This window comes from Mauremys mutica, chromosome 4 (assembly GCF_020497125.1).
Source record: "Mauremys mutica isolate MM-2020 ecotype Southern chromosome 4, ASM2049712v1, whole genome shotgun sequence".
Taxonomy (NCBI): domain Eukaryota; kingdom Metazoa; phylum Chordata; order Testudines; family Geoemydidae; genus Mauremys; species Mauremys mutica.
In genome coordinates, this window is record NC_059075.1 from 39,021,530 (window position 1) to 39,049,436 (window position 27,907).

At 43.0% G+C, this 27,907-nt stretch overlaps 1 protein-coding gene across 50 annotated transcripts in view; it reads right to left on the reverse strand.

Moving 5' to 3' along the window:
* The window catches only part of NRXN3 (neurexin 3), a 1,517,918-nt gene that overhangs the window by 164,627 nt on the left and 1,325,384 nt on the right, over positions 1 to 27,907 (reverse strand). For all 50 annotated transcript variants that reach the window (XM_045016752.1, XM_045016791.1, XM_045016790.1 and 47 more), the window contains one exon: positions 26,012 to 26,183. In XM_045016752.1, coding sequence (XP_044872687.1) covers positions 26,012 to 26,183 — 172 coding nt within the window. The remainder of the gene's footprint in view (positions 1 to 26,011; positions 26,184 to 27,907) is intronic.

Sequence of the window (27,907 nt, forward strand, 5' to 3'; positions counted from 1 at the left end):
AACTATTCCAGGAAGAGAGGTTGGCAAAACAAAGGTGCGAAGGAAATGGGAAAGGGTGACAGAATTATAAAGGGGGTAGACTGGATGAAATTGCTTCTATGATTCAATCCTAGACCTTCCTGAAAACCAGAAAAGGCATAACTATTCCCCACCACATCTTTAAAGATTTTTTAAAATCAGGTTTAAGTTTATGTTATTATTATTTTGTTTTGCAGACATAGCCTCCAATAGTAATATATATGTGAAAAATCATACCTTTAAAAGCTATGAAAGTGTGAAGGACATTAGAAAATTCAAAAAGGTTTAAATTGGCACATTAGTACCTGCTCTTAGCATCTATTCATGTTTCTGTTTTTTAAATTTTATCTTCTTTATCTCAGACATTAGTAAGAACGGTTTTAAGAACATGTGCATGAGAATGTGTTCATCGACATATCCCCATTTACAAGACTGATTTAAAGAGCATGTTTCCCCTTGTTAAATGCATGGAAAATTCAGCAGAGTAAGCACCATTACACACTCATAAATCTTCTTAAATTAATATTGATAGAGTTATGCTTTTAAAAAAATTTAATACAGAATTTAATATGAGAGTTTCTATAGAAAGTAACACAGGGTTTTCAACAGGAAATGACCCCATTTGTGATAAGTGACCTCATCAGTCTTCAGGCTATAATGTCAATGTTTCTCTTCAGATAGAGAAATGTTAAGTGATGGCCTCTCATGAGACCTTAGTGACATCTCTTTGTAGAAACCACATGTACACACCTTCCAACCCCCACAAAACAAGCAACCCTCACTCCTCTCAAACCATCCAGCCACATTTTTGTTTCTTGAGTCCAGCTCTGATCCAACATTTTCTTTGCAAAAAACACAGAGATGAATGGAGAGATTATAGTTTACTTTAAACAAAAATTAGACTCAATCCTGCAGTCCTTTTGCATTAAGAATTCCAATCCATATGAAAGGACTGCAGCATCCCATTCATTATGAAAAAGTTTTGGTGATTAGTTTTGCTACTTGTGGTCATTTGAATATGAATGGATCTTTTTACCCATGGGATTTATCTGCTTAGCTCTTATTAGTACCAACAGAAATCACCCATTTAAGATACTCTTTTCACTCCCAGCTATCAATCTGCATTATTTTCTGTAACATTTCTACTTTAATTCCATTACGGAAGTTGGCTCCCAGAGAAACATTCCTCCAAGTACTTTTTCTCCTCTCTGATTGCAAAAAATGTATAGCATTGTCACTTCCAGCTAGGTGCAGATTTGGATAAAGCAAATATTTGGATTCCACTGAGGATTTATATCTAGGACTAACTCTGATGTCAGACCTGACTCTGACTCTTTCAAGTATTACTGCCTACATGAAATTTGGCTTCAGTTTTCCTCCCAGACCCCCAGAAAGGTTCAGGGTTTCATGTTTAGGGAGGGTAATCACATCTCTTTAAAATTCTTCCCATATCTTAATCCCATTTAACCTACAGGATACCTGATGCTTGCACAATGGTCCAGGAAGAGTTGTTGAAAATTACCCCTAGGTAAAGTAGAATTCTCCTCCCAAACTCCCTCCTGAAAACTAATATTTTGCATGTTCTCTCATGGTTCCTTTAAGAAAACAAACAAGCTTTACCCAATTTAAGACCATTTCTAAACCAAAATGGGTTCTTGCGTCATTTAAAATAAAATAGCAATTCAGGCACTGACAAATGTTGCTTCTTGGTCCAGACACCAGTAATGATGATATACTGCTGCTACAGCGAGGAAGAGTGGCTCAAAGGTTCCAGTAAATTGCATTGGGCAGAAAGAAAGCACTTGCTTCCAGGTGGAATATTAATACAAGCTGATATGTTGTCAAGTCCGTGAAGATGCTAATAAGAATACCGTAAGAAAACATTCATCTGCCCTAAATAAATGCCAAAGACAGTTTTATTCAGAGCCTATGAATAAAGCAGCAACTTTTTCTTCGGTGCTTAGAAGACTTTAAAAAATGAGACATTTTGTCTAATTAACAGTTATTGCATAGTAATAGTAATAGGGTAAGAAAACTTTCAGAAGTTAGGGCTGTAGCTTTCAACTGGATTTACTCATCCCCTTTTCGTGATGTATGAAATTTCAGTAGGAGAAATATAAGTAAATAACCTTCATGACTAAGGCAAAGAGTTCTGGTTATTGGTTTTAGGTTCAACCCCTGGTATTTGACTCCACCTATCTACAAGCTTTATATAGCACCTATTACTATGGTGTCTAAGTACTGCATGAATCACAGAAACGTACGGCTGGAATGACCTCACAAAGTCATCAAGTCCAGCTCTCTGCGCTGAGGTAAACCTAGACCATCCCTGACAGGTGTTTGTCTAACCTGTTTTTAAAAACCTCCAGTGATGGGGATTCCACAGCCTCCATGGGAAGTCTATTCCAAAACTTAATTACTCTTACAATTAGACATTTTTTTCCTTATATCTAACCTAAATCTCCCTTGCTCCAGATTAAGCCTATTACTTCTTGTCCTACCTTCAGTGGACATGGAGAACAATTGATCAGCATCCTCTTTATAACAGCCCTTAACATATATGAAGACTGTTATCGGGTCCTCTATCAGTCTTCTTATCTCAAGACTAAACATGCCCATTATTTTTAACCTTTCCTCATAGGTCAGGTTTTCTAAACCTTTTAGCATTTCTGTTGGTTTCCTCTGGACTCTCTCCAGTCGGTCTTTCCTAAAATGTGGCATCCAGAACTGAACCCAGTATTCCAGCTGGGGCCTCACAGTGCTGAGCAGAACAGGAAAATTACCTCTCATGTCTTACATATGCCACTCCAGTCAATTCACCCCAGAATGATATTAGCCTTTTTTGCAACTACATTACATTATTGACTCATATTCAATTTCTGATCCACTATAACCACCAAATCCTTCTCAGCAATACAACCACCTAGCCAGTTATTCCCCATTTTGTACTTGTGCATTTGATTTTTCCTTTCTGTTGAATATCATCTCGTTGAATTCAGTCTAGTTTTCCAATTTGTCAAGGTCATTTTCAATTCTAATCCTGTCCTCCAAAGGGCTTGCAACTCTTCCCAGCTTTGTGTAATCCGCAAATTTTATAAGCATTCTCTGCACTCCATTAGTCAAGTATTTAATGAAAATATTGAATAGTACCAAACCTAGGGATACACCCTCCAAGTTTCACAGCGAACCATTGATAAGTACTCTTTGAGTATGGTCTTTCAACCAGTTGTGCCTCCACCTTATAGTAATTTCATCTAGGCCACATTTCCCTAGTTTGCTTAACAGAATGTCATGTGGGCCTGCATCAAAAGCCTTACTAGAATCAAAATATATCACATCTACAGCTTTCCCCCATCAGGAATCCTGTCAAAGAAGGAAATTACATTAGCATGATTTGTACTTGACAAATCCATGCTGACTATTCTGTAGATCCTATTATCCCTTAGGTGTTTACAAACTGATTGTCTGATCATTTATTCCATTATCGTTCCAGGTATCAAAGTCTGGGGTCCTTTTTGATCCCCTTTTTAAACAAGGGTAATATGTTTGCCCTTCTCCAGTCCGCCATGAGTTCTCAAAGGTAATTGCTAATGGTTCTGAAATTGCTTCAGCAGAAAAGGAGTATAAAAGTCAAGGGGGAAAAGAAGCCATGTTAGACTATCACAGCCAGCATTTAGTTCACATTTAGGGAATAAATTCTCTATTGGTGTAAACTGGTACAGGTCCATTTGTCTCAAAGACATCTGCTGGTAAGGTCTAGATTCTTCTAGAGCTTGAGTGACCTATTTAGGAAGTGACCTATCTAGGAAGTGACACTGGAATACTCCACTGGGAAGCTAGCATCTTTCACTGGTTCCTAGTGAGGGACATGGTTTACTTTCAATCTCAGAGTGTTTCAGCGCTTTGGTTTGAATAAGCACGAACATTGCAGCAGCTTAACTGCATCTGTCTACAAGGCAACTGAACTTATAAACACACAATCTATTGAACAGTCCCACTTAAACATTTTACTAATAACATGTTTTATTATTACTACTGAAAAGAAGTATACAAATTGTGTTGGCTTGTTCTCACTAAATCTGTTTGCTTACTTTTTGCACCACACACCATGGAAAGTAAAACCACATTAGTAGTCAATTTCACCTCTGTGTTTGTTTCTCCTCTCTGTGTTAAATCAGGAATAACATGATTGAAATCAGAATGAGAATCAGGCATTCTGCTTATAAGCAGTTTTATATTTTGACGCACTACAACAGGGATCAGCAACCTTTGGCATGTGGCCCTTCAGGGAAATCTGCTGGTGGGCCGGGCTGGTTTGTTTACCTGCAGCGTCCACAGGTTCAGCCGATCACAGCTCTCACTGGCCACGGTTCGCCGTTCCAGGCCAGTGGGCACTGCGGGAAGCGGTGTAGGCCGAAGAATGGCGAACCGTGGCCAGTGGGAGCTGCGATCGGTCAAACCTGCGGACGCTGCAGGTAAACAAACCGTCCTGGCCCACCAGTGGATTTCCCTGATGGGCCGCGGGCCAAAGGTTGCCGATCCCTGCACTAGCACTAGCGCTGCCGTGATTTACGTTACACATTGTAGAGACTTTTTACATTAACACTGTTTAATCAAAATGTAGAAAAAAAACACCAAATGGAAAATAATCTCTATCCATATTAGATTTTGAAAGAATGCCAAACCTAAATGGAAGGTGTGAGCTACATACACATGGCACAGGATTGCAGCTAAAGAAAAGGATTGAGAATCAAGTGACCTGGGTTCTAAATCAGCTTCTGCTACTGAATATCTTGTGTAACAACTTCCCTGTGCTTCAGCTTTTCCATATGTAAAATGGGGACACAGCAGGGAGACATGTGGACTCTTGGGTTTGAGATCCTTTGATGGAACATGCTGAAGAAGAGGAGGCTGTTATCCTTATTTAAGTTTGCTTCAGCTTTTCGGTATTTTTTTTTCTATTTTCACTGAACTCGTTAGAAAAAATTGCAGCTCTTGCTACTCTGGGTCTCCTTTTCTTTCCTGTCCTCTTCTTTCCCATATCCCTGAATATCCTTGACTTGACCCCCTTCCTTCTGTCCTTACCATTGTCTTTGAGTCCTGCCTTTCCCTTTCATTCCTCTCATTGTGGAGCTTTTTATTGTGAAGAGCTGAACTTCACACTGGGGCTTCCTCAACCCAAAGACTTTGGAACAAAAGAAGACAAAGTCTCTATCACACACATACCAGAAATAGGAGAGAATTGGCAGGCAAGACTCCAGTGGCAAAAAAAAAAAGAAATCTGAAGTTACTCCAGCAATCAGGTAAGTGAACTTGTTTCTAAGTTTTCACTGCCTCAGAGGAAGACTGATTACTACAACTCCCCCTCTACTTTAACTTATACCCTCCTGCTACTTACTTTTTCTGATGCAGCCATTTTCCATCTCTGAGGTATATAAGGTGTACCAATTTAGCTTCCATGGATCAGCTTCAGAGGTGACGTGAGCTTCGTGTCAGTAACAGTTGAGTCTAACAATGTCTAACCTGATGAAATGTACACGTTGTAGGGACCAGTGTAATATTGCATCAGGTCAGACTCCCTTAGGCACACCTTTCAATTTGGCCCTGATTCAAAGACAGGTTAATGGACTTGCGAAGGTTACAAAAGCATTCAGATGGTATTCCAACACTTCCGCATCCTCAATCTAGAACAGGGGTGGGCAAACTACAGCCCACGGGCCACATCTGGCCCATCGGACCATTTAATCCGGACCTCAGCTCTCGCTGGGGAGTGGGGTCGGAGGTTTGCCCTGCTGGGGAGCGGGGTCGGGGGCTTGCCACACTCTGTGCAGATCCCAAGAAGCAACTGGCATGACCCCACTCCAGCTCCTACACAGTACACGGAGATATAGCCAGGTGGCTCTGTGCACTGCCCCGTCCGCAGGTGCCACCCCCACAGCTCCCATTGTCCACTGTTCACGGCTAATTGGAGCTGCAGGGGTAGCACCTGTGGAGGGGAAGCGCTCAGAGCCGCCTGGCTGCGCCTTGGAACCAGAGGGGGGACGTGCTTCCGGGAGCTGGTTGTGGTAAGCGCCACCTGGAGCCTGCACCCCTAAACCCTCCCACCCCAATCCCCTGCCACATCCCTGATCCCCCTCATGCCCCACCGAACCCCTCAATCCCAGCCTGGAGCCCCCTACTGCACCCCAAACCCCTCATCCCCAGCTCCACCTCAGAGCCTGCACCCCCAGCCGGAGCCCTGACCTCCCTCCTTCCCTAACAGCCTGCCCCATCCCTGATCCCCCTCCCAGCCCCTGAATCACTCGGTCCCAGCCTGGATCCCCCTCCTGCACCCCAAGCCCCTCAGCCCCAGCCCCCCCCGAGCCCTCACCCCCCCGCACTCCAACCCAGAGCCCCCTCCCGCACCCTGAACACCTCATTTCTGGCCCCATCTCAGAGCCCACACCCCCAGCTGGTGCCCGAACCCCCTCCCGAACCCCAACTCATAATTTCGTGAGCATTCATGGTCTGCCAGACAATTTCTGTAACCCAATGTGGCCCTCAGGCCAAAAAGTTTGCCCACCCTTGATCTAGAAGCACAGTGGGAGCAACCTGAATGAAAACAGGAGTAAGAAGGTTAACCAAACTTTCCCAAACCACCAAAGGAAAGGTTTGGTTTGAGCTTTGTGTGAAGATTTGGGACAGTTCTTATTTTATATGCACTGATTCACTTGGATCATATTTCAGTCATCAGCAGTGGAAATGTTTTTCATGGGTTTGTGTGTAGATAGTGAAATTGACATTTACTGATAAAAACCTAGTCCTTCCAAGCCTAGTTGTACAGCGCTGAGTAAACTGGTGGTGTTCAGAAAGTAGGTAATTATGATAATAATAAATATATATAGTTTGGCTAAATGAAAGGTCAAGGGGGAAAAGGATAACCGTCTCCAAACATCAGAAAGGTGCAAACCCCAAGGCAGAGAAGGGATTTTTTACGGTGCTCCACAGAGATATAACTAGAAGCCGTGGTCAGGGGCGGCTCTATTTTTTTGCTGCCCCAAGCACGGCAGTCAGTCAGCCTTCAGCGGCGGTTCTGCGGGAGGTCCGCCCCGGTCACGCGGATTCGGCAGCGGTTCTGCAGGAGGTCCACCAGTCCTGCGCCTTCGGCGTACCCGCTACCGAATTGCCACCAAAACCGCGGGACCCGAAGGACCTCCCGCAGAAACACTGCTGAAGGCTGCCTGACTGCCACCCTCATAGCGACCGGCAGTCTGCCCCCCGCGGGCTTGCCGTCCCAGGCACGCACTTGCTGCGCTGGTGCCTGGAGCCGCCCCTGACTAGAAGCCGTGGTAAGAAAGTGATGAAAGGAAATTTAAGGTGATTATTGAGAAGCACTTCCTACCAGTGCAATCTATTAGCCTGCAAAATAGTCTCTTAAGGAAATGTTGGAAGCCCCACTGCTTGAATTATTTAAAACTGGATTGGATAAAGCCTGGAAGAATTTAGTGCAGAGCTCTTAGACTGACTGGGGAGTGGACGAAATGTGACTTAACCGGCCTTTCCCACCTCTGATTGATAGAAATCTGTGAATTTTGCCTTCCTTCAAAAATCTTTCTCCTCTTTGCAAGAATGTGGAAATAAGGCAGGAGGATCCAAATCTTCCCTCCAGGAAGCAAGGTCCATGAACTAGATGCAGAGGAACCACCCCAGTTATTATCGAGAAACATTGTCAGAAACAGGGTTGGGAGGGCCAGGCAGCTGCAGTTTCTTTTTCCTCCTTTATCCTTTTCAGTGATGTGTTCTCTATGATATGATCAGAATCCTGGTATCTGTAATGTAGGCAAATATTTGCAGCTCTGAACATTTTCACCAGACACAGTAGATCCCCTTCCATGCTACCTGTTTATACATCAATGCCTCCCCACCACTGTACTCCACTCTTACCCAGCAGAAGGGGGAGGGGAGTGGAGAAGGACAATACCTACCACACAGCAGAATGTGAAGAAGGGGAGTTCTGAAGCTTGATCCACTGATGTTTGGAAAGGATTCTGAAAACTACGACAGACGTTCTATTTTATTGTAATATTGTGAATACATAGAAGAGGCTTAAAATGCCACCCATCTGCAGGGGGTACCTTGTTATATAGGGTCAATGCCACTGAATAACACTGAGTTCCCAGGGCAGGGAAAAACCCTCCTTTTAGGAAGGACAGGTTGGATTTTAAGAGTCTGGAATTAAGACACTTTATAATTTAATATGCTGTAAAATATCAGCTAGTTAATTCCCGCAAGCATCCTGTATGGTAAACCTGGATTTTTATCTCCATTTTACAAATGGGGTAACTGAGGTACAAAATGGTAAAAGAACTTGCCCAATGCGGTACAGAGAGTTATTTGCTAAGTGGACACAAACCCAGAAGTTCCAGTCCCGTTATTAGTCCCCTCATTTCTGGATCCTTTCCTGCAATCCTCCTACTTTTAGCCTAAATCATATGGTTTCCTTTGCATGACTTTGTATTCTCTGCTGCCTTTCTGTGAGGAGAGGGAATGCTGATGTGTCTGATCTGCTTCAATCACTGCAAGTCAGATGTGTCAACCTGGGATTACAGCTGGCACTGTTCTGGCTGCAGGCAGTAAGATCTGGAAAGCACAAAGTTATTGCTCAAGCTGCCAATCCTTCGGTCCAGCTGTTTGTTTTCTCTGTGTGCACATGCACAAGTCCTGGAGTGTTTTTGTCTGTTTTGATAGTGTTTGTCCATGCCTCACTGTGTCTATATAGAAGTGTGTTTGTGTGTGCACATACCATGTAGTCATGTTTATGTATCTTGTGTGTAAGAGAGAAAATACATTGTGATAATTCCATTTGCCCAGAGAACTAAAAAAGTAGTAACCTGACAGAGAAATGGAGCAATACTAATATCTAGCAGTTCAATGAGTTGTGCTGTCTAGCAGAATTCTCTTCTCTCACAATAATCAATTTAGCCTGTTTCTCCATCTTTCTCCAGCACCACATTATGATCATAGCTATGGAGCTGCAAAAGTCATGAGATGATTGAACCAATAACCTTTCATTTCACACAAGCTGAGTAGAAATCTATCCATCAGAACTGTTCTGATGATATCATACGTGCTTGGGTAACGGGGAGTTGATATAATCACAGACCAATGGACAGAGAGACATGATAGTTCATTATATATGGAGTTTAGGATAGTCAGGGTTGTACTATGCAGTACATGAGCAGCAATAAACTTTCCCTCTAGAATTCTTTGAGAGAGCAACTAATTAGCTGGCTTCTAACTACTGTGCCTGGAGAATAATATGGTGATAATTTTTAGGAAAACACACTGGAAAAATAGAAGGAAACAAAAATGACAGCTCTGGTCCCCCAGTGCAGTGAAGCTGCTTCATGCCACAGCATCACTGAATTATAGCCCTAAAGGCAGCATATATGAGCATGGGAGGAATGTCCCAGTGCAGGGGAATCCTCCAGTAGCGTAGAGCTTGTATCATGGCTCTTATGCAATGCCCTACCTGTTGTTGGCAAGAGAGGGGAGCAGAGACCGTAGGCAAGTGAAAAGAAGGGTATCTTTATGCTGCCCAGTTCTCTGGCTGTCATATTTGGCATCTTAGGGCCTTTGGTAGCCAGCATAATTTAGATAATTAGCATGGAACAGAGCAGGCTCAGGACTGGGGAAACGCAAAGGTCTCCATCTCCTGAGTTGCATTCTTGCTCCACAGCCAAGGATCTGGAGCAAATGCCTTTCCAGAGGCATTTGCTCTAATGTCTGGAGGAAAGTCAGTTGCAAAAATACCCCAGATCGAGGGACCATGGTTAAGAAAGGACTGAGATGATCTGAGGGTACTTAGGAGGAAGCAGAGAAAAGTTATACATCCTATTATATAGCTGGTAAGCAACAAACTCCCTTTCTTCTTTGGGTGAGGCAACTTGCTTATAACATGGCAGACACTAGCATCCACCAAATTCCAGCTGGAAAGTGGATGGAAGTGTTTCCTTGATTACATCCCATGGGTTATGTAAGGATTGGTGGGACTTGAACCTAGACCCATGAGCCATCCAACATCCCCACACTGACACCCAGCAGCAGCTGTAACCTACCCACTCTCTGTGACCTACAATCCATATAGGCTGAATGCCACGTGAAGTTCCCTCTCGTGTGATCTCACAGTGGTCTTAGTGATCCCTGATTGGTTCCCTGACCCCATATAAGCCCATGGGGCATACCAGGAAGTGTTTAGGAAACCAAGTGGACCCTTGGCCTGATTCTGTATCCGGCTCGGACTCTGGCTTGAGCCTCAACTTGACTCTTGACCCTGATAAAGCTCTGACCCCTGGCTTCAGTTCTGGGACCTCAAGCTCCTGCCACTAACCCGGCCTACCTTCACCCAGGATCCTGACAGGTGAACAAATATTAACAGGGAAAGTCAAACAGCATTTGTTTGCCTTCTGGACACAACAGATAATTACTCTGTGGAACACTGTCATAAGATATTATTGAGGCTAAATGTTTAGCAGGATTAGAAAAGTATGGGGATAAGAAGAATATTCACAATTACAATAGATAGGGTACACATGTAAATGGTATATCAAGCCTCATGCTTCAGGACATAAGCCAATCTCTAGCTGCCTGGGGATAGAAAGAAACTTCCCCCATGAGCATGTTAGTGTGTGTTTTTCTATTGTAGTGGCTAGTGTATCCTTCTCTGAAGCATCTGGCCACTATCCTAGGTAGGTATCTGGACTAGATGGATAAGTGGATAGTCTCCAGGGGGCAGGAAGGAAACTGCCCCACACTCAGCACCTTTGGATAGCAAAATCCAGTAAGCCAGATATGTTATGGTCAATTTTTTTCCATTTTTCTCTGACACATCTGGCATTGACCACTAGACTGGATAAATTAAACATCCAGTCTGATACAGCAGGAGGCAGGATACTAGACTCGCTGGACTAACAGTCTAATGCAATATGGTAAAATCCTATGCTCCTTTGTGTGGTACCAAGAAGACTGCTGCTCAAGCACGTCTCTGTGCATTTTTTTCCGTGGCTGTTGCAGAAAAAGTGCTAACACCCCTGTCCCTGCCCATCTCCCTCCCCGTGATGGACTCATTTGCAGTTTGTCTGAAATAAAATGCCCCAGGATTTTATAGAAAATTTCAGTGGGAGGGAAATCCAAGACGTGATGTCAATTGAAGTGTCACAAACTGCATGTGCACTGAGGGTTCCCCAAGATTAGTTCAGCATTTTCAGCATAGGGTGGGGAGAATGGGGACCCAAAGCCTGTTAAATTGCAAAATTACACTACCAGCCAGGTGGTGTGCTGGGCAGAGTTGTGCAAGCGCCTGTGTGCACAGGTCTTACGGATTGTAGCTATGTGCACAGCAGGTTCTTGGGTTGTGTGTGTTTGTGATCACGTCTGAAGGAGTCAATGTGCATTTCAGAGAAATCATGTCTCTGTGGGCGTTTACACACTGGAGTGATTGTCTATCTGAGCACTCAGTTGTAGCGGTAGGAAGTAAGTGTGCTGCTCCCTGCTGTAGTGTGAGAGGAGGGCAGGTTTTATATTCCCTTGATAGGACAAGAAGTCAGGCAAGAATTATTTAAAGGGGAAAAGGAGGTTATTTCGGTTTGATATGTACTGAGCTGGGGTCAAACAGGGCCAGAAGGAACACAAGCAGCTGTGTGGAGTCTATCAGCAGCCTACTGCCCATCTTGCACTCAGTGTGTGTGTTCAGGACAATTCATTGCCACCTGCGAGTCTACAGGTCTGATTTGGTTGCACAATTACGAAAGTGGGGACAGAGCTGAGAAATGCCTATAACTTGACTGTTCCTGCCTGAGTTTATTTGTATAAGAACCAATAATGCTTTGGGTGCACAGTGGGCAGGCTCAAATAGGGCCAATATCCTGTGCCACAGCTTAATGACACCCTAAGCAGCCTCTTATTGTTCAGAAACTCAGCTTCCTGTTATACTTCGTTCATGTCACATTTTAGCTCACAACTGTAACCATGCAGTGAAGGTTGTCTGAAACTGCAAACAACCTGGAACAATAGCTGAGAGAGGCACAAGCTTCTCTATTCATCTTGTTAATTCTGATGCCCAGTGATTACATTTTAAATGTCAGGATCATCTTATGAAGATGTACACAATCTACTCCAAGAACCAGTCTAGCCTAAGGAATAGGTGGTGCTTTAAAAATCAACTTAGATAACATGTTGTAAGCTAGGCTTTCATGTAACTTTAAAGGTGTTAAACTGACTACGCTGGGTGATGTGTGTTTCAAGTCACATTAGTTAATTCAAATTAAAAATCACCTTTTCCCCCTAGATTTGGCAGACCCACAGCAATAGTGCACATTGACATCTCAAGTGGATGGAGCTCATTCTGTGCACAGAGCTCAGAAGAGTACCTCTACCTTTTTGCTCCTAATTCAAGAGCTCTACATGGGATCCTGGTGGGGAATCAGGCCAGCATATCTGCTGCTGAAGATGCTATCCTGTATGTGCAATTATACATACACTTCCTCACTTACCCTCTGCCTTCATTTTCACCCCTCCTGCTGCTGCTAAGTAATGCTGAGCTCCTTTTCCAACCTGCTTGGCTTAAGTTGCCTCTTGCTTAATGCAAAGCTGACGGAAACACAGGCACTTGATTTACCGCCCCTCTCCTATGCTGACTGGAAATATTTGGTGAAGGTAAGAATACACACCTCACCACAGGATGCAATCAGATACTGAATTAGCTTTGAGAGATGAAATCTGGACAGGTAGAAAGACGTCTGCAAAATTAGCATAATCATTTTTCTCTTTAACTCTTTTTGCCTCCTTCATCTCATCATGTACAAAAGTAAGACAGCCACTATACTGCTCCCATGCAGCCATTGAAGAGAAAGCGCACAGTGCAAGTTAACAATTGCTCCACATGTCTGTGGAAGAACAAAACATCAAGTGCACAAATGAAATGGTGAAAATTTCCAAGTAAAATTTAATGACAAAATTTCCACAACTTTTTCATAGCTCCAGACTCTGTTCCCAGAACAGTGTGAGTGTGCGTGCGCATGAGTCCTGGACTGTTTTTGTCTCTTTTGGTACTGTTTGTCCACATCTATGTAGGTCTGACTGTATCTATACGGCAGCATGTATGTGTGCACATACCTTGTAGTCATGCTTATGTATCTTCCAGCCTTATAAAAACGTTAAAAATATTCTGGCCCCACAGTGACAAGCTACAATCAACTCTTGATTTCATCAACTTGTCATGCTTTAATCATCCCTCTTGGCAGATCTTTCAACATATGTTACAGCACTGTCTTCAAACTATGCATCTCCAGTGCTGTTTTAATAACCCTGGCTTTTTATATGTTTTAGACTCATTACAAGATGCAATAAATTTGTCAAAGGGATTTTACTTGCTGCCTCCGCTCCATGGAGATAGGAAGCATCTGAAGACTCATTTGAGTCCCACAAAATGAGTGCAATACAAAAAATTAAATGCCACAACCAAGAGTATGAAAATAACATCAGGGATCACATACAACTCACAAAGCTAATCAAAATTCAGTTCAGGTCACCTCTTTCTCCTTAACTTTGAGGAGATAACTGGGTCTGTGGATGAGAGGAAAGCAGTGGATGTGTTATTCCTTGACTTTAGCAAAGCTTTTGATACGGGCTCCCACAGTATTCTTGCCAGCAAGTTAAAGAAGTCTGGGCTGGATGATTGGACTATAAGGTGGATAGAAAGCTGGCTAGATCATCGGGCTCAACGGGTAGTGATCAACGGCTCCATGTCTAGTTGGCAGCCGGTTTCAAGTGGAGTGCCCCAAGGTCAGTCCTGGGGCCAGTTTTGTTCAATATCTTCATTAATGATCTGGAGGATGGCGTGGACTGCACTCTCAGCAAGTTTGCAGATGACACTAAACTTGGAGGAGTGGTAGATACGCTGGAGGGTAGGGATAGGATACAGAGGGACCTAGACATATTAGAGGACTGGGCCAAAAGAAACCTGATGAGGTTCAACAAGGATAAGTGCAGAGTCCTGCACTTAGGATGGAAGAATCCCATTCACTGTTACAGACTAGGGACCGAATGGCTAGGCAGCAGTTCTGCAGAAAAGGACCTAAGGATTACAGTGAATGAGAAGCTGGATATGAGTCAACAGTGTGACCTTGTTGCCAAGAAGGCTAACAGCATTTTGGGCTGTATAAGTAGGGGCACTGCCAGCAGATCGAGGGACGTGATCATTTCCCTCTATTTGACATTGGTGAGGCCTCATCTGGAGTACTGTGTCCAGTTTTGGGCCCCACACTACAAGAAGGATCTGGAAAAATTTGAAAGAGTCCAGCGGAGGGCAACAAAAATGATTAGGGGACTGGAGCACATGACTTATGAGGAGCGGCTGAGGGAACTGGGATTGTTTAGTCTGCAGAAGAGAAGAATGAGGGGGGGATTTGATAGCTGCTTTCAACTACCTGAAAGGGGGTTCCAAAGAGGATGGATCTAGACTGTTCTCAGTGGTAGAAGATGACAGAACAAGGAGTAATGATTTCAAGTTGCAGTGGGGGAGGTTTAGGTTGGATATTAGGAAAAACTTTTTCACTCAGAGAGTGGTGAAGCACTGGAATGGGTTACCTAGGGAGGTAGTGGAATCTCCTTCCTTAGAGGTTTTTAAGGTCAGGCTTGACAAAGCCCTGGCTGGGATGATTTAGTTGGGGATTGGTCCTGCTTTGAGCAGGGGGTTGGACTAGATGACCTCCTGAGGTCCCTTCCAATCCTGATATTCTATGAACTCATCACCCACTAACAGGGGCATTTAGTAAAGAAAATATTAAGACCATGATGGGGTTTGCCAGTACCCAGTACCCTCAAGATAACTCTCCAACTCTTGCAGAATAAAAAAAATATATTAAAAATTAAAAAAAAAATTGCCACAGGCTCTCTTAATGACCAAGTGGTCAAGACCGCAGTTCTAGGTCTAATTAAATGGATGGTATTCTCTAGTAACACATACTATGCAGCAGTATAGGATGCAGTACAAATGTAGATGAAAGAGCATCTCTTAGTAAATCACACACACCATTTAGTAGAGTTCCTGAGTTTTCCTTGGGGGTCTCCCATCCAAGTACTGGCTAACCCAACAGTATTGAAATCATGAGAGCTAGCAAAATCACACCCTATCAGTTTGTGCCTGCAACATGAAGGCATATGTTAGATGAGAAAAGAACAGAGCAGTTTGCCTCAAATCCTCCATGGTTAACTGTTGGACCATCCAAATCTATTTCCCCCTTCCCTGGTGGTGAGGAATTCAAAATGCTTTATAATTATTAAGTCCCACAAATTCCCTATTTGACAGGGAAACTGAAGCACCTAAAGGTGAGCTAACTTGCTCAAGGTCACACAGCGAGTAAGTGTCATGGCAGGGAGTAGAATACAGGAGTATTCCTGACTCAGTCCCCTGCTCTGACTTTTGGGGTAATATTGCCTCACCATATTTAACATAGGGCATGTATAACAAAGAAGCTGATTGTCATCTTTCAATATCTCCTGTTGGGCAGATGGGCTGGGGACTACAATCCAAAACCAGCAGTCACGCCTAGGAGCTGTTGCACATACCTTCCTGCCACCCTCAGTCCCAAAGGTATCCTTGCTAAATCTTTTCTTTAGTAACTAAAACAGCTTCTGAATTATCTGATGAAATTCCTCATCATAATAACAAGCTCTTCTATGTTTTGTGTAATTCCTTTACAAATAACCTTGAGTCGTGCACATGTCCTCTTACTATCTCAGGAGAGAATCTCACTTCCCCACCCCCCTTCTTCCCCCTACCTCCAAACAAAAATTTGCTTGCTGTCTTCTGGGTGGTTATGTTTAATCTCAGGATTAGACAGAAGCCCCTGGTTTGCCTTGAACAGCTTATCAGCTTCCAAGAGACATTTACCGGAAGAGAAAGACTCTGGTTTTGATAGCAGTAATTGTATTTAGCTTGTAAGATACAAGGCTATTTATCTCGTGGCTGTGAAATCACAGAGGGGGAAAAAAGAAAATGTTGGCGGATAAAAACTAAACAAAACCAAGAAAAGAAGAAAAGAAACAACCCCCTCACAGCCGTCAAGTGCAGGGGTGGGGTGAGGAATGGACTTGTCGTTTAATCAAGTTCATGTTACTTGGGGAAGGAGAAAGTAGAGAGAAGGGTGGAAGGGCAAGGAGTGTGAGTGGAGCAAGAAATTATCCATTTTAAAGCAAACAGGTAGCAATGGCAATTATAGAGGTGTATAGTCCAATTTTCAGAGGTGCTGAGTACTGATAATTCCCATTGAAAGCAATGGGAGTTGCAGATGCTGAGTACCTCTGAAAATCAGACCATTTATTATTTATTTTATAGACAAACTTATATCTATGACCATCACCAGGCCCCCAAAAGCTTAGAGAGGGAAGGTGGGTAAGGTAATATCTCTTACTGGAGCAGCTTCTGTTGGTCTTCTTCCTGAAGAAGAGCCCTATGTAAGCTTGAAAGTATGTCTCTCTCACCAATAGAAACTGATCCAATAAAAGATAGAATCTTACACACCTTGTCTCTTTAATATCTTGGCAACAACATGGCTATAACCACACTGTAGACAAAAGCTTGGCACTCTTATTCCTGCACCCGAAAGGCCTTATACTGTGCCTCAAGCTCACTGCATCCAGGCCCTCCTGGGCCTACTCCAGCAAATAGGTTTTAGAAGTATGATGTCCTTTGAGAATACCCCACTGTTAAAAGTAGACAGTTAAATCCCAGGAACCGACTGGAAGAATGGCCCAGCAGATCGTAACTCCTATTGTGGCTCAGAAGGAGAGAGATGATCCTGTCCCATCCCTATCAGTCTACATTTCTAAAGCACCTACAAGCGAAGTAAATGTGTCCCAGAGCATTTAAACCTTTATAGACTGTAATGAATATTCTAACTGGCACCCTGAAGTGAATAGGCAACCAGTACAGGGAAATGTTAGAACCCATAATGGCTCAACCCACTCAAGAGATAAGCATTAGCACTAGGTGAAGCTTCTCAATGGTCTTCAAGTGGTAGGCCCAAGAAGTGCACACAGCAGTCATCCAACCTAGAAGTTACAAAGTGGTGGGTCATTTTGAACCGGAGAATTACAAGATGGAACCCTGCCTGTGTCAATGGTGTCAAACGCTGATGACAAGTCTAATAAAATCATCATGGATATTTTGTCCCTGGCCACCAACTTTAGATAATAATATCTTCTCCACACTAAAACTAGAAAGACAGAGGTCCAGGATGCCTATTAAATCCATCTATGTCAGTAGCTGCCACCAAACAAACTTCTCAGTAACTTTTCTCCAGAATGGGAGATGACAAAACAGGTGGTAATTGACAAGAAGGTGAATATCAAGAGAGAGATTCTTGAGCAAGAGTCACCACTTATTTAAGAGGATCTTTAAAATCTTTGTCAATAATGGATCAAAACTTTCCCTTCATCACTCACAAAGGCCAATCGTCCAGCTTGTAGGCAATGAGACACAGCTGACCCAAGAGATCTAAGGGATCACTGAGGAAAGCTAGACAGAGTTCCTCCTGCTCTCATATCATCTCCATGATGCTGACTAAAGCATCCCAGAACTGAGCCTTTCTTTCATCAAAATAGATGGAAAATTCCTCACAGCAAGGTAGGCTTGACTCCATATCAGAATTTCATATCAGGCCTTCCTATCATGCCAACCAGTGTTGCTGGATAGCATTTTCCTCATGCCATGGCAGAGGGAAAAGAATAACTACTGTATCTCTATCACAGCCTTAGAATGCATAACATCTCTATGCTGTGATCTATCTGTGTGAGTCTTCTACCACGAGCTCTCTAGCCTCCTCTCTTGAAGCTTTGTCAATTGTAAGTCATCTGCACTCCATAGTGACCTGTGAAAAGAGTATCAAGATAGTCCCCTATTCACCAATGCTTATGCAGGTATAGCTCCTTATCTGCGAATGCTTGGGTACACTTTCCAGTTGGTTCCCATTTGCCTGGGTTACCATCACTTGAATTCAAACAAACCCCAAAATTCTAACAGAACTCAGCTAAAACTGCTGATTGGACCAAACTCATAGCTAAAACGGCAACAGCACCCAGTTTTGCACAGTTTTAAACAAAAAAACAGAAGCTTTGAAGCAAGTTACCTATGGTTTTGGTCTTTGGTACAAATATGAACAGCTCCTGTTTTGCTTGATCTCTGTAAGAAGAGGTGATGATGGCAGTGGCACAGGAAAACGGAACCTGTGCCAACTAGGGTAGACATTAGGTGGGGAGTACCTAGCACAAGATGGTTCTGGAGAAAGCAACACCAGCACTAACCTGGCTTGCGGGAGAAGATAGCATTATACACTTGGGTTAAATCTTGTTATGAGTTGAGTTAAAACCTGGCAGAAAATGGTGTGTGAATGCACCCTTCATTTAAGATAGCTGTTAAGTGGCCACACTGAAAACTATGCCTAATAGAGCCTGCCAGAAACTAGCACTATGTGGGCAATTAGTTCCACTGGGCATTCTGACCAGTGGCTGTGTATATGAGAGCACACAGAAGAGACATCCAGGGAAAGCCAAAAAGCCTGTAAGCACAGTGTGACCCTGGAAAAAGCTAGAGAGAGAGGGAGCTTTTGGGCCTGGTGTTGGCTAAAGACACTTGGGGCTGTAAGCTAAGACTCTGCTCCTTTTGTTCTTCTCTACTCATGTGTTTGCAGAAGCAGGATTTTGTATGTTCTTTGTAAAGAAGCAAGATTGTAAATATCAGATCCATCCATTTCTACTTCTAACTGGAACATCCCCAGGGCCCTGAACTTGGACTAGCCTCTGGGGTCAAAAAGGGGCAACACAACAGTAGAAAGAAACAAAAGAAACATGGTCATAGTTTAAATTTTGTGTGTGAGCAAGAGGGGAATGGAAAGAGGCAGAATCTCAGCCTGCCATCAACACCTGAACTTCATCCGGCCAACTCCAGCTCAGAATTGTTGTGACATCAGAAGACAAAGAATGGCAGGGGGACACTGGCCCAGCAGAGCCACTATACCAGGAATCCCTCCCCATCTCACCCACATCTGCCAACCCCCTGTAGCACTCTGGCAGGGCGGCTCTAGCTTTTTTGCCACCCCAAGCACGACAATCAGGCAGCCTTTGGCGGCTTGCCTGCGGGAGGTCCGCCGGTCCCGCAGATTTGGCGGCAATTAAGCGGCAGTTACGCTGAAGCCGCGGGACTGGTGGACCTCCCGCAGGCAAGCCGCCGAAGGCTGCCTGACTGCCACCCTTGCAGGGACTAGCAGGGCACCCCCCGTGGCTTGCCACCCCAGGCATGTGCTTGGAGCGCTGGTGCCTGGAGCCGCCGCTGCACTCTGGGGAGGAGTTTGGATTCCAATTTGCCAAACTTTGTGGTAAACCATGTGTGTGTGCCAAGGGCGGGTGGGGGGGAGGGCACTGAGAGGACAAAAGTTATTTCTATTACCTGGAGCCAATGGCATTAAAAGTTAATGCCACTTAAGGGAACGAGTGGACTCCTGATGGGAGGCTGGTGGAGGTCACTCACAAAGGTGATAGGGAGAAGCAAGTGGAACAATTTTTTTCTCTCTACCTAGCTGGAGAAACTAGCTCATGAGGATCTAGTTGTTCTATATTGAATTAATTCTCAGTTTTAAAATATGCCTATAAAAAGCCAGGGTAATGTTCCCCTATTAAGTGAGTGCCTCTTTAAATGAAAGTCTCTTCCTGTCTTTCACCTCACTTCCCCCCACTATCCCTCTTTGAAACATGACTTCAATCAGACTTTATTTTGGTGTTATTGACATGTTCTTTCTTTGCAGCTCCTCTTTGCATAGTTTTTCTCTTCCTGCTGTACTGAAGGAAGTGCAGGCACTGCACGGATGAATGAACAGGTAGATGAGGCTTGTTTTAATGTACACTCCAGATCTGGCAAGACCCCAAATCTTTCTTTGCAAGCAAAGGTAGAGAGAGAGAGAAAGAAAACCTCCTGGCTAGGATTTAATGAAAACCCATGACCTGAGGTATCTAGCCCAGTTCTACGTCAAGATAGGTAATTTGTTTTTAACCCTTCTGAGAATTGCTGGCTTCTTCCCATGCACTGGGATTCATAATTGGTCTTTTTTTCTCTTATTGTAAAGCACCTCAAATACGACAGGTTTTACAATAATCTGAAATAAAAGTATACCAGGGGTTTCTCCTACCTGCACTGGCTCTTGTATCTTACCCAGTAGGGACATTGTTCTTGGTCCAGAATGACACTTACTAAACCACAAAAATAGTTGAATTTAGATTTAGAGAAAGCTCTCAGCAACTACAAAACTAGTCATCACTGACACACATCTATCACAGAGATGATGCATAAAACATTGCTCCCACCTGAGAGAACAGTAGGGATGTAAGTCCCTTCTGCGGACCAGAAAGTAGTGTAAATTTGCCATTCAGAGGGATACCCAAGGCTGAAGAATAGGCACACTGGCCCTTTAATGCATTAATCTTCATGATTGCTAGTCACATAGCTGACTAGCAATGCTGTCTGAAGACACCCACATCTGATATAGCCCATCTCCCTGTTGTGGGCTTGGGGGAGATGATAAAGGGAAAACAAATTCAAATTTTGAATATTAGCAATGAACCAGTGGTTTTGGCTAAAGGGTGCCAGGACAGGTGGATGAAAGTGAGCAACTCCAGTGCATTCATGCTGATATTTGTTATTCCTCATTTCTCTGGAATATTGGCTCAAATCTGAATGCTACATCACTGCTCCAGGCCCTATTGTCCAGTAAATGAAACGCTAATACGGTTGGAAAGTCAGAGCCAGGCACAAACACTAAGAGACTCTCTAATGATCAGGATTATTTCAGGTTCTCCAGGCTAAGGCAACTTTAGGCTCAAATGAATTCCTCCCTTTCAAATTTACCTCTACCCCTTTTTCCTTCCCAAAATGAGCAATCCCCATGTTGCAAGTGATTTGGCTGTAATTGGATGCTTATAAAGATATTTTGTCAGTGCCTGAATTGTTGTTTTGTTGCTTTTTCCATTTTCTTGTCTTTTTATATGAAGTTGCAAAGATAATAGCTTTGGAGTCTTTTGAACCCATTTGGCTATTTTCATTTAATTCCTTCTTGATTGATGGCTGTGTTTAAAGAAAAGCAAATACTTCTTTCTTTGCTCATTTAGTAGCCATTGGTCTACATTTACACCATTCAAATAAATTATGAATCTCATGTATAATCCCACAAAAGGCAATGAAATTCAGAGAGGAAAACTGAAATAATATTTTAATTTACCCCCTTTTGTCTAAAGGGGGTAAACACGCAAGATGGCCAAGTTTGCAATCCTTTAGTCAGCAAGTTAATCAGCAAGTTAAAGAAGTAGCTGTAATTCTCAAAGTTAAAATAGCACAAACAGATCATAGCATCACGGAAATGTAGGGCTGGAAGGGACATCAGAAGATCATCTAGTCCATCCCTCTACACTGAGGCAGAACAAAATAAACATAGACCATCCCTGACAGGTGTTTATCCAACCTGTTCTTAAAAATGATCAATGATGGCGATTTCACAACCTTCCTTGGAAGCCTATTCCAGTACTTAGCTATCCCTATACTTAGAGAGTTTTTCCTAATATCTAACCTAAATCTCCTTTGCTGCAGATTAAGCCCATTACTTCTTGTCCTACCTTCAATGGACATGGAGAACAACTGATCACTCTTTATAACAGCTCTTAACATATCTGAAGACTGTTATCAGTTCCCCGCTTCAATCTTCTTTTCTCAAGATTAAACATCCCCAGTTTTAACTTTTCCTCATAGGTCAGGTGTTCTAAACCTTTTCTCATTTTTGTTACTCTCATCTAGATTGTCTCCAATTTGTCCACAGTTTAAGAAAATGGACACAGCACTCCAGCTGAGGCCTCACCAGTCCTGACTAGAGCAGGACTATTACTTTCCTTGTCTTACATTCCACACTACTGCTAATTCACCCCAGAATGATATAACCCTTTTTCACAACTGCATAACATTGTTGGCTCATATTCCATTTCTCATCCACGACAGCCCCCAGATCCTTCTCAGCAGTACCACGGTCTAGCCAGTTAGTCCCCATTTTGTAGTTACACATTTGATTTCTCCTTCCTAAGTGTGGTACTTTGCACTTGTCTTTATGGAATTTCTTCTTATTTATTGAAGACCAATTCTCCAATTTGTCATGGTCATTTTGTATTCTAATCCTGTCCGCCAAAATCCTTGCAACCCCTCCCTGCCTGGTGTCACCCACAAATTTTATAAGCATCCACTCCCCTCCTTTCGCCAAGTATTTAATGAAAATATTGAACAGTATTGGACCCAGACGGATTCCTGCGGACCCAACCAGATATGCCTCCCAGTTTGATAGTAAACCACTGATAACTACTCTTTGAGTATCGTCATTCAACCAGCTGTGCAACCACCTTATAGTCATTTCATCTACTACATTTCCATCATTTGCTTTGTCGAATGTCATGTGAGACTGTTTCAAAAGCATTACTAAAATCATGATATATCATGTCTACTGCTTCCCCCTATCCTCTAGGACAGTAGCCCTGATAAAGAAGGAAATTAGGTTTGTTTGGGACAAGTTGTTCTTGACAACTCCATGTCTGCTATTACTTATCATTCTGTTATCCACTATATGCTTACAAATTATTTATTTATTTGTTCTGGTATCTCTCCAGGCATCAACGTTAGGCTGACTGATCTATAATTCCCCAGATCCTCTTTGTTCTCCTTTTTAAAAAATAGGTACTATGTTTTGCCCTTCTCCAGTCCTCTGGGACCTCACTGGTCCTCCATGAGTTCTCAAAAATAGTTGCTAATGTTTCAGAGAATGCTTCAGCTACTTCCTTAAAGAAGTATGTGACTTTCATCAGTCCTGTTGAGTTGAATACATCTAACTTATTTAAATATCCTTTAACCTGTTCTTGCCCTATTTGGGCTTGTGTTCCTTGTTAACATTCTGTTAAGTATCTGATCACAATTAATCTTTTTAATGAAGACTGCAGCAAAACAGGCATTAAACACCTTAGCCTTCTTGATGTTATCCGTTATTAGCTGTCCATTCCCTTAAAGTAGTGACACTTTCCTTCATTTTTCTCTTTTTACTAACATATTTATAGAATCTCTTCTTACTGCTTCTTATGTTCCTTGCTGGGTGTTACTCATTTAATGCCTTAGCCTTTCTGATTTTAGCTCTACATGCTTGCACTATTATTTTGTATTCATTCTTAGAAATGTGTCCATGTTTCCACTTTTTGTAGGATTCCTTTTTGATTTTTAGGTCATTAAGGCGCTTCTGATGGAGCCATATTGGCCTCTTACTATTCTTCCTATCTCTCTTTGCATCGTGATAGCTTGCTGTTGTGCCTTTAATATTGTCTCTTTGAGAAACTGCCAGCTCTCCTGAACTACTTTTTCCCTTTAGATTTTCTTCCCCTGGGACTTTTCCTACCAGTTCTCTTAGTTTGTTAAATTCTGCTTTTTTGAAGTCCATTGTTCTTATTCTGCTGCTTTCACTCCCACCTCAATTGTCTTGCATCTTCAGATTCACAACCAAGTCCTCCCTGATGTGAATGTAATGCTTTCCAGATATTAATGAGCATATGTAGGGTGTTTTATTCTGGGCAGCTGTATTCTATTCCTGCATATTACCCCACTCTATTATGAATGGGAGTGAGGCGGCTGGGGGAGAATAGATTCCTTGGCTATTTTTTGACATCATATTCCTTTTGGAGAGGGACTAAAATGCTCAGTCCAGATATGGATCAATATCTGAATTTACTTCAAGGTGTGGGCTGTTGAGATTTGCAGGTTTTGGTCGTATCCAATTGTAGACATAGGACCAAGCTATGAAGCTTGGCTCCAAAGCCAAACCTCCTCAAAATTGTGGTTCAGGACTCTGTCTATATCCTTTACAAGAAATTCCAGTGTGTGCTCAGTCTCAGTGTATAGCCAGTGAAACACTTTTGGTTTTAAAAGACATTTTAGGTTATTGTTGCTCTCTAAATTTCTGAAGCTGGTAAACTTCTATTGGGTCTTTTAAAAAAGATTTTATAACCTACAAATACCCAGAAGTTGGTATGTGTGTGAGGGAGAAGTTTTTGTGGTTTTTTTGGGGGGGGGGGAAAGGCTGGATGGAATAGAAATAAATCCCTTATCCTTGGGGTGTGACTTTATACACCCAATATCAGCCCTGGCACATGGCTAATGCAGATTTTGTAAATCCATGAATTTCCTAATGGAAACACAGAGTGGTCTTTAAATAAAGCAGCAGCAGAGGATGCAGTTATGATATTTCCTAAGCAAGTTTTATTTTCCCTTTTCAAAAACTCAGCAACTGAGAGAGCTGAGTATTTTGCTTCTTTACCAGAGGGATTAACTACAGTTACTAATATAAAAAGAAATTCTATTCACAAGGCTGTACAGGCTGTAACAGGCTGCCAACTGGACCAGAAGTAGCAGACTGGGAAATAATTAATGGAGGCTGTAGGAAGGAAGCACTGGATTTGGGCACTTCCTGGCCATCTCACCCTCCCTAGCCAGTGGATAACTGGGCTGAATCTGATGTACTGTAATGGCAAAGGTGCTGGGGAATGGGCCCTTTGAATATATAGCACTAAACATCTATAGCATTTGTGTCATGTGGAATACAAAGTAGAAAGCACTAGTGCTGCACCACAGGGAAGCTCACTCAGATACAGAGGCTCCCAGCATGCGAAGAGCAGAAATGAAATCACGCCCTCAGAGTAATTTATTAGTGTCTGGGGGGAACAATTAGGTGCAGTGTACTTCAGGTATCTCTCATGAGTGCCATCATTTAAAACTAAATGGCTTGTGGGCGACTCCCACACTACTGGCAAATTGCCTAGTGTTTATCAGGAGAATCCTCCCTCTTTCCACCCCCAAGTGGGTAATGTGTAAACCTGGGAGAGAGGCACCAGAGGCTGCCTGGGTTTACTTAACACCGGCAGCTGCTGAGTAGACCATAACTCCTGATGCCAAACAGAAGTTGAAGACAGTGACTGTCTCTGCAGTCACTCTCTGTTTCTTTGCATTCTACAGACTATGTATGTCACTGAGCATCTCCTTGCATTGTCAGCATCATTAAGGCTGCATCCTTTTGATTTCAGGGTGACTTTGGCCTCCAACGATGGTGACACACAAATGGAGAAGGATGTGGCTTGTCTCCTCTGCATGCACATTACCCCAGTCTGTCACTGCTGCCCTTCTTTGCTAGGGCCTTGGGTTATGGTTTCAGATAGAATCAATATGAAACTGAATGGTTCCACATGGTTTTTGACATGAAGCAAACTAAAACATGATGGTTTCAGCTGGATAGCGTGTCAAGTTTTGTTTGTACAAACCCAAAATTCAGAGCAAATCTCCGGGAATGAAAGCTTATGGGAAGCAAAAAGAAAGGTCTACACAAACTCCTGTGAACCAACCCTGCCACATTCGTTGTCTCTTACATTCATGTCTATGCAGGCTGCAATGAGGAGATAAGGTAGAGTGCCATGCCCCCTTCCCACCACACTGCTCTTCACTCTGCTCTCTTTCATTAGAAATCACCACAAGTAACAAATCTAAGTTGTTGTTGAATCAGTTTGTAACTCTTTGTAAGATCAAGATATGCCCAGTGGGCTTTTACTGTGCATGATCTATGTGCATATTGCCATGCAGCCTTTGTGCACCACACCTCTCTATACACAGTAGATGTTGGATGCAATACCTCATTTTCCAGCACAGTGAACATAGAACCAGGATGAGAAATTCAGCTCCCTTTACATTGGATCAGGCTCAACCCAACTCTCTGTTTCTGGGGATGTATAAATGTTTGTATACCGCCCCAGCGCTTTATGATTTAGTTGTTGTAACCCTTATTGTAAGGTGTGGATGGATGAAAAGGAAAAGACAGAGAGAAAGATGTCTTGGTCAAACATATACCTGAAGGGTAGTGTTCGTTCACTGGCCAGCTGTCCACCTGAAGTGTGGCATTCCCGCCATTCCTAGTAAAGCGCACCACATGATATTTGCCATCATTCACTGGGGTGCTCTCCTCTTTGATAGAAATATCCACTGTGCCAATATTGAAGACCACGCCAATCTTGCCTTGCTCCTATAATGAAAAGAGCAAGAAACAACAACCGATAAGTTACCATTTGGTATGAGAGTTTTCTAGGTCTGTCTATATATATAAATAGTTAGACAATTGATAAGATGACAGTAGATGGCACTCAAAAACATGTAGCAAAGTTCCTGGGTTTTGTAGGACAATAAAACTTGTGGTTGTGTAATGCATATGTCTTTCTGTGCAGCGCTATACATCAGCTCTTAATGCTATTCACCTGAGAATCACGACTAATTTCCTCCCTCAGAACTTCTCCATGGACAATTGAGAGCCAAGGACGGAAAACCAAGGAAACATATAGAATGTTATTTGGGAAACATCCCCGTTAATTAGGTATCATTTGCTCAGCACCACTAAATTGCAGCCACTACTGGGCTAGAACACAGCAATTGTTTGACACATGCAAAAAGTACATAGCAGGTTTATTCCAGGAGGGAGTTTAGCGTAATTCCCCCAATTAAAAATCAGAAGGGGGAATTTTAGGGAGCAAAACTGTAATTATCTAAATTGGAGTTTGGCCATTACAGTGAGGCTAATGCACAGCTGAAAAGTGCAATGGGATTTTTAATTACTCCAAGTGGTTAGAGCCTTGATTTTACTTCTCATCCTCAAGAAAACACCTCCAATAGAACACCATCTTCTAGCACCACTCCTGGGCATTGCTCAGCACACACCAAGGGAAGAGCAAAGCCTACTGTATTGGTAACACTATTTCCTGTAGCACTGTGTGTGATATGTGAGTGGTATTTTTTTATGATTCCCATCCATGCAATGCACTGATTCAACCATCCTTAGCTTATGAAATATGAAGAGATCACAACCCAAAATGTATTGTAGGTTAAGGCCGTACATTTATTTATATCTATTTTAGGTACTTCTGGAGTGCCTGTCACTGTAGGATATAAATGCTAATTGCAGTAGATTGAACTATACCTTAAAGCCTAACTGAGAGGAGGCGGCACATGCAGTTTTTGTAGTTTACAGCTGCTATGCTTCAACATTTCCCTTTACCATATGTTCTACCAGGAACTGGATGATACTGTGGGTCATAAATATAATATGGAGACTTGTACAGGTTCCAATCTGGCCCAGCTTGGCAGTGACCTAAGGTCTGTCCTATGGCAAATTCAGTCCAATTGTGAGGTACCCGCATCACAAAGTGGTCTTCCTGTTGGCTGTTTCAGCAGAGACACCAAGGCTGGACTGGACTGTGGAGAGTGAATTTTCCCTCCCCCGCAAGCAGGGCTGAGACACATTAAGAGGTGGGGCTTGACAGTACCTACTGACTGTTCTGGGTCTGCTCTCTGGACAAAGAAGGATTCAGCTTTCAGGGCTGTCAATCCAATTACCATCACCACATTCATTTAAGAAACCTTCAGCAGTGGCAGAACCCCTTCCCCTGATCCTCCACACTTGATATTTCTGAGCCTGGTCTCAGATTCCTCCCACATCCTAAATTCCCCCCGCACTTAACACCTTTCACAGACACTCCCCCCAATTCTCCCCACACCTCCTACAGACCCTCTCCCCAATCCCACCTATCTGCCCCCTTCCCCCCCCCCCGACATCTAGAGCTGTTCAGGAATTTTTCAACAAAACTTTTTTGCTAAAAGTACCAATTTGTCAAAAATGAAACATAATGGTTCTGAGAAAACTTTCTTAGGTATTGGATAGGATTGAGAGCAAGACCCAAGACTAGCCAATAGCCCAGA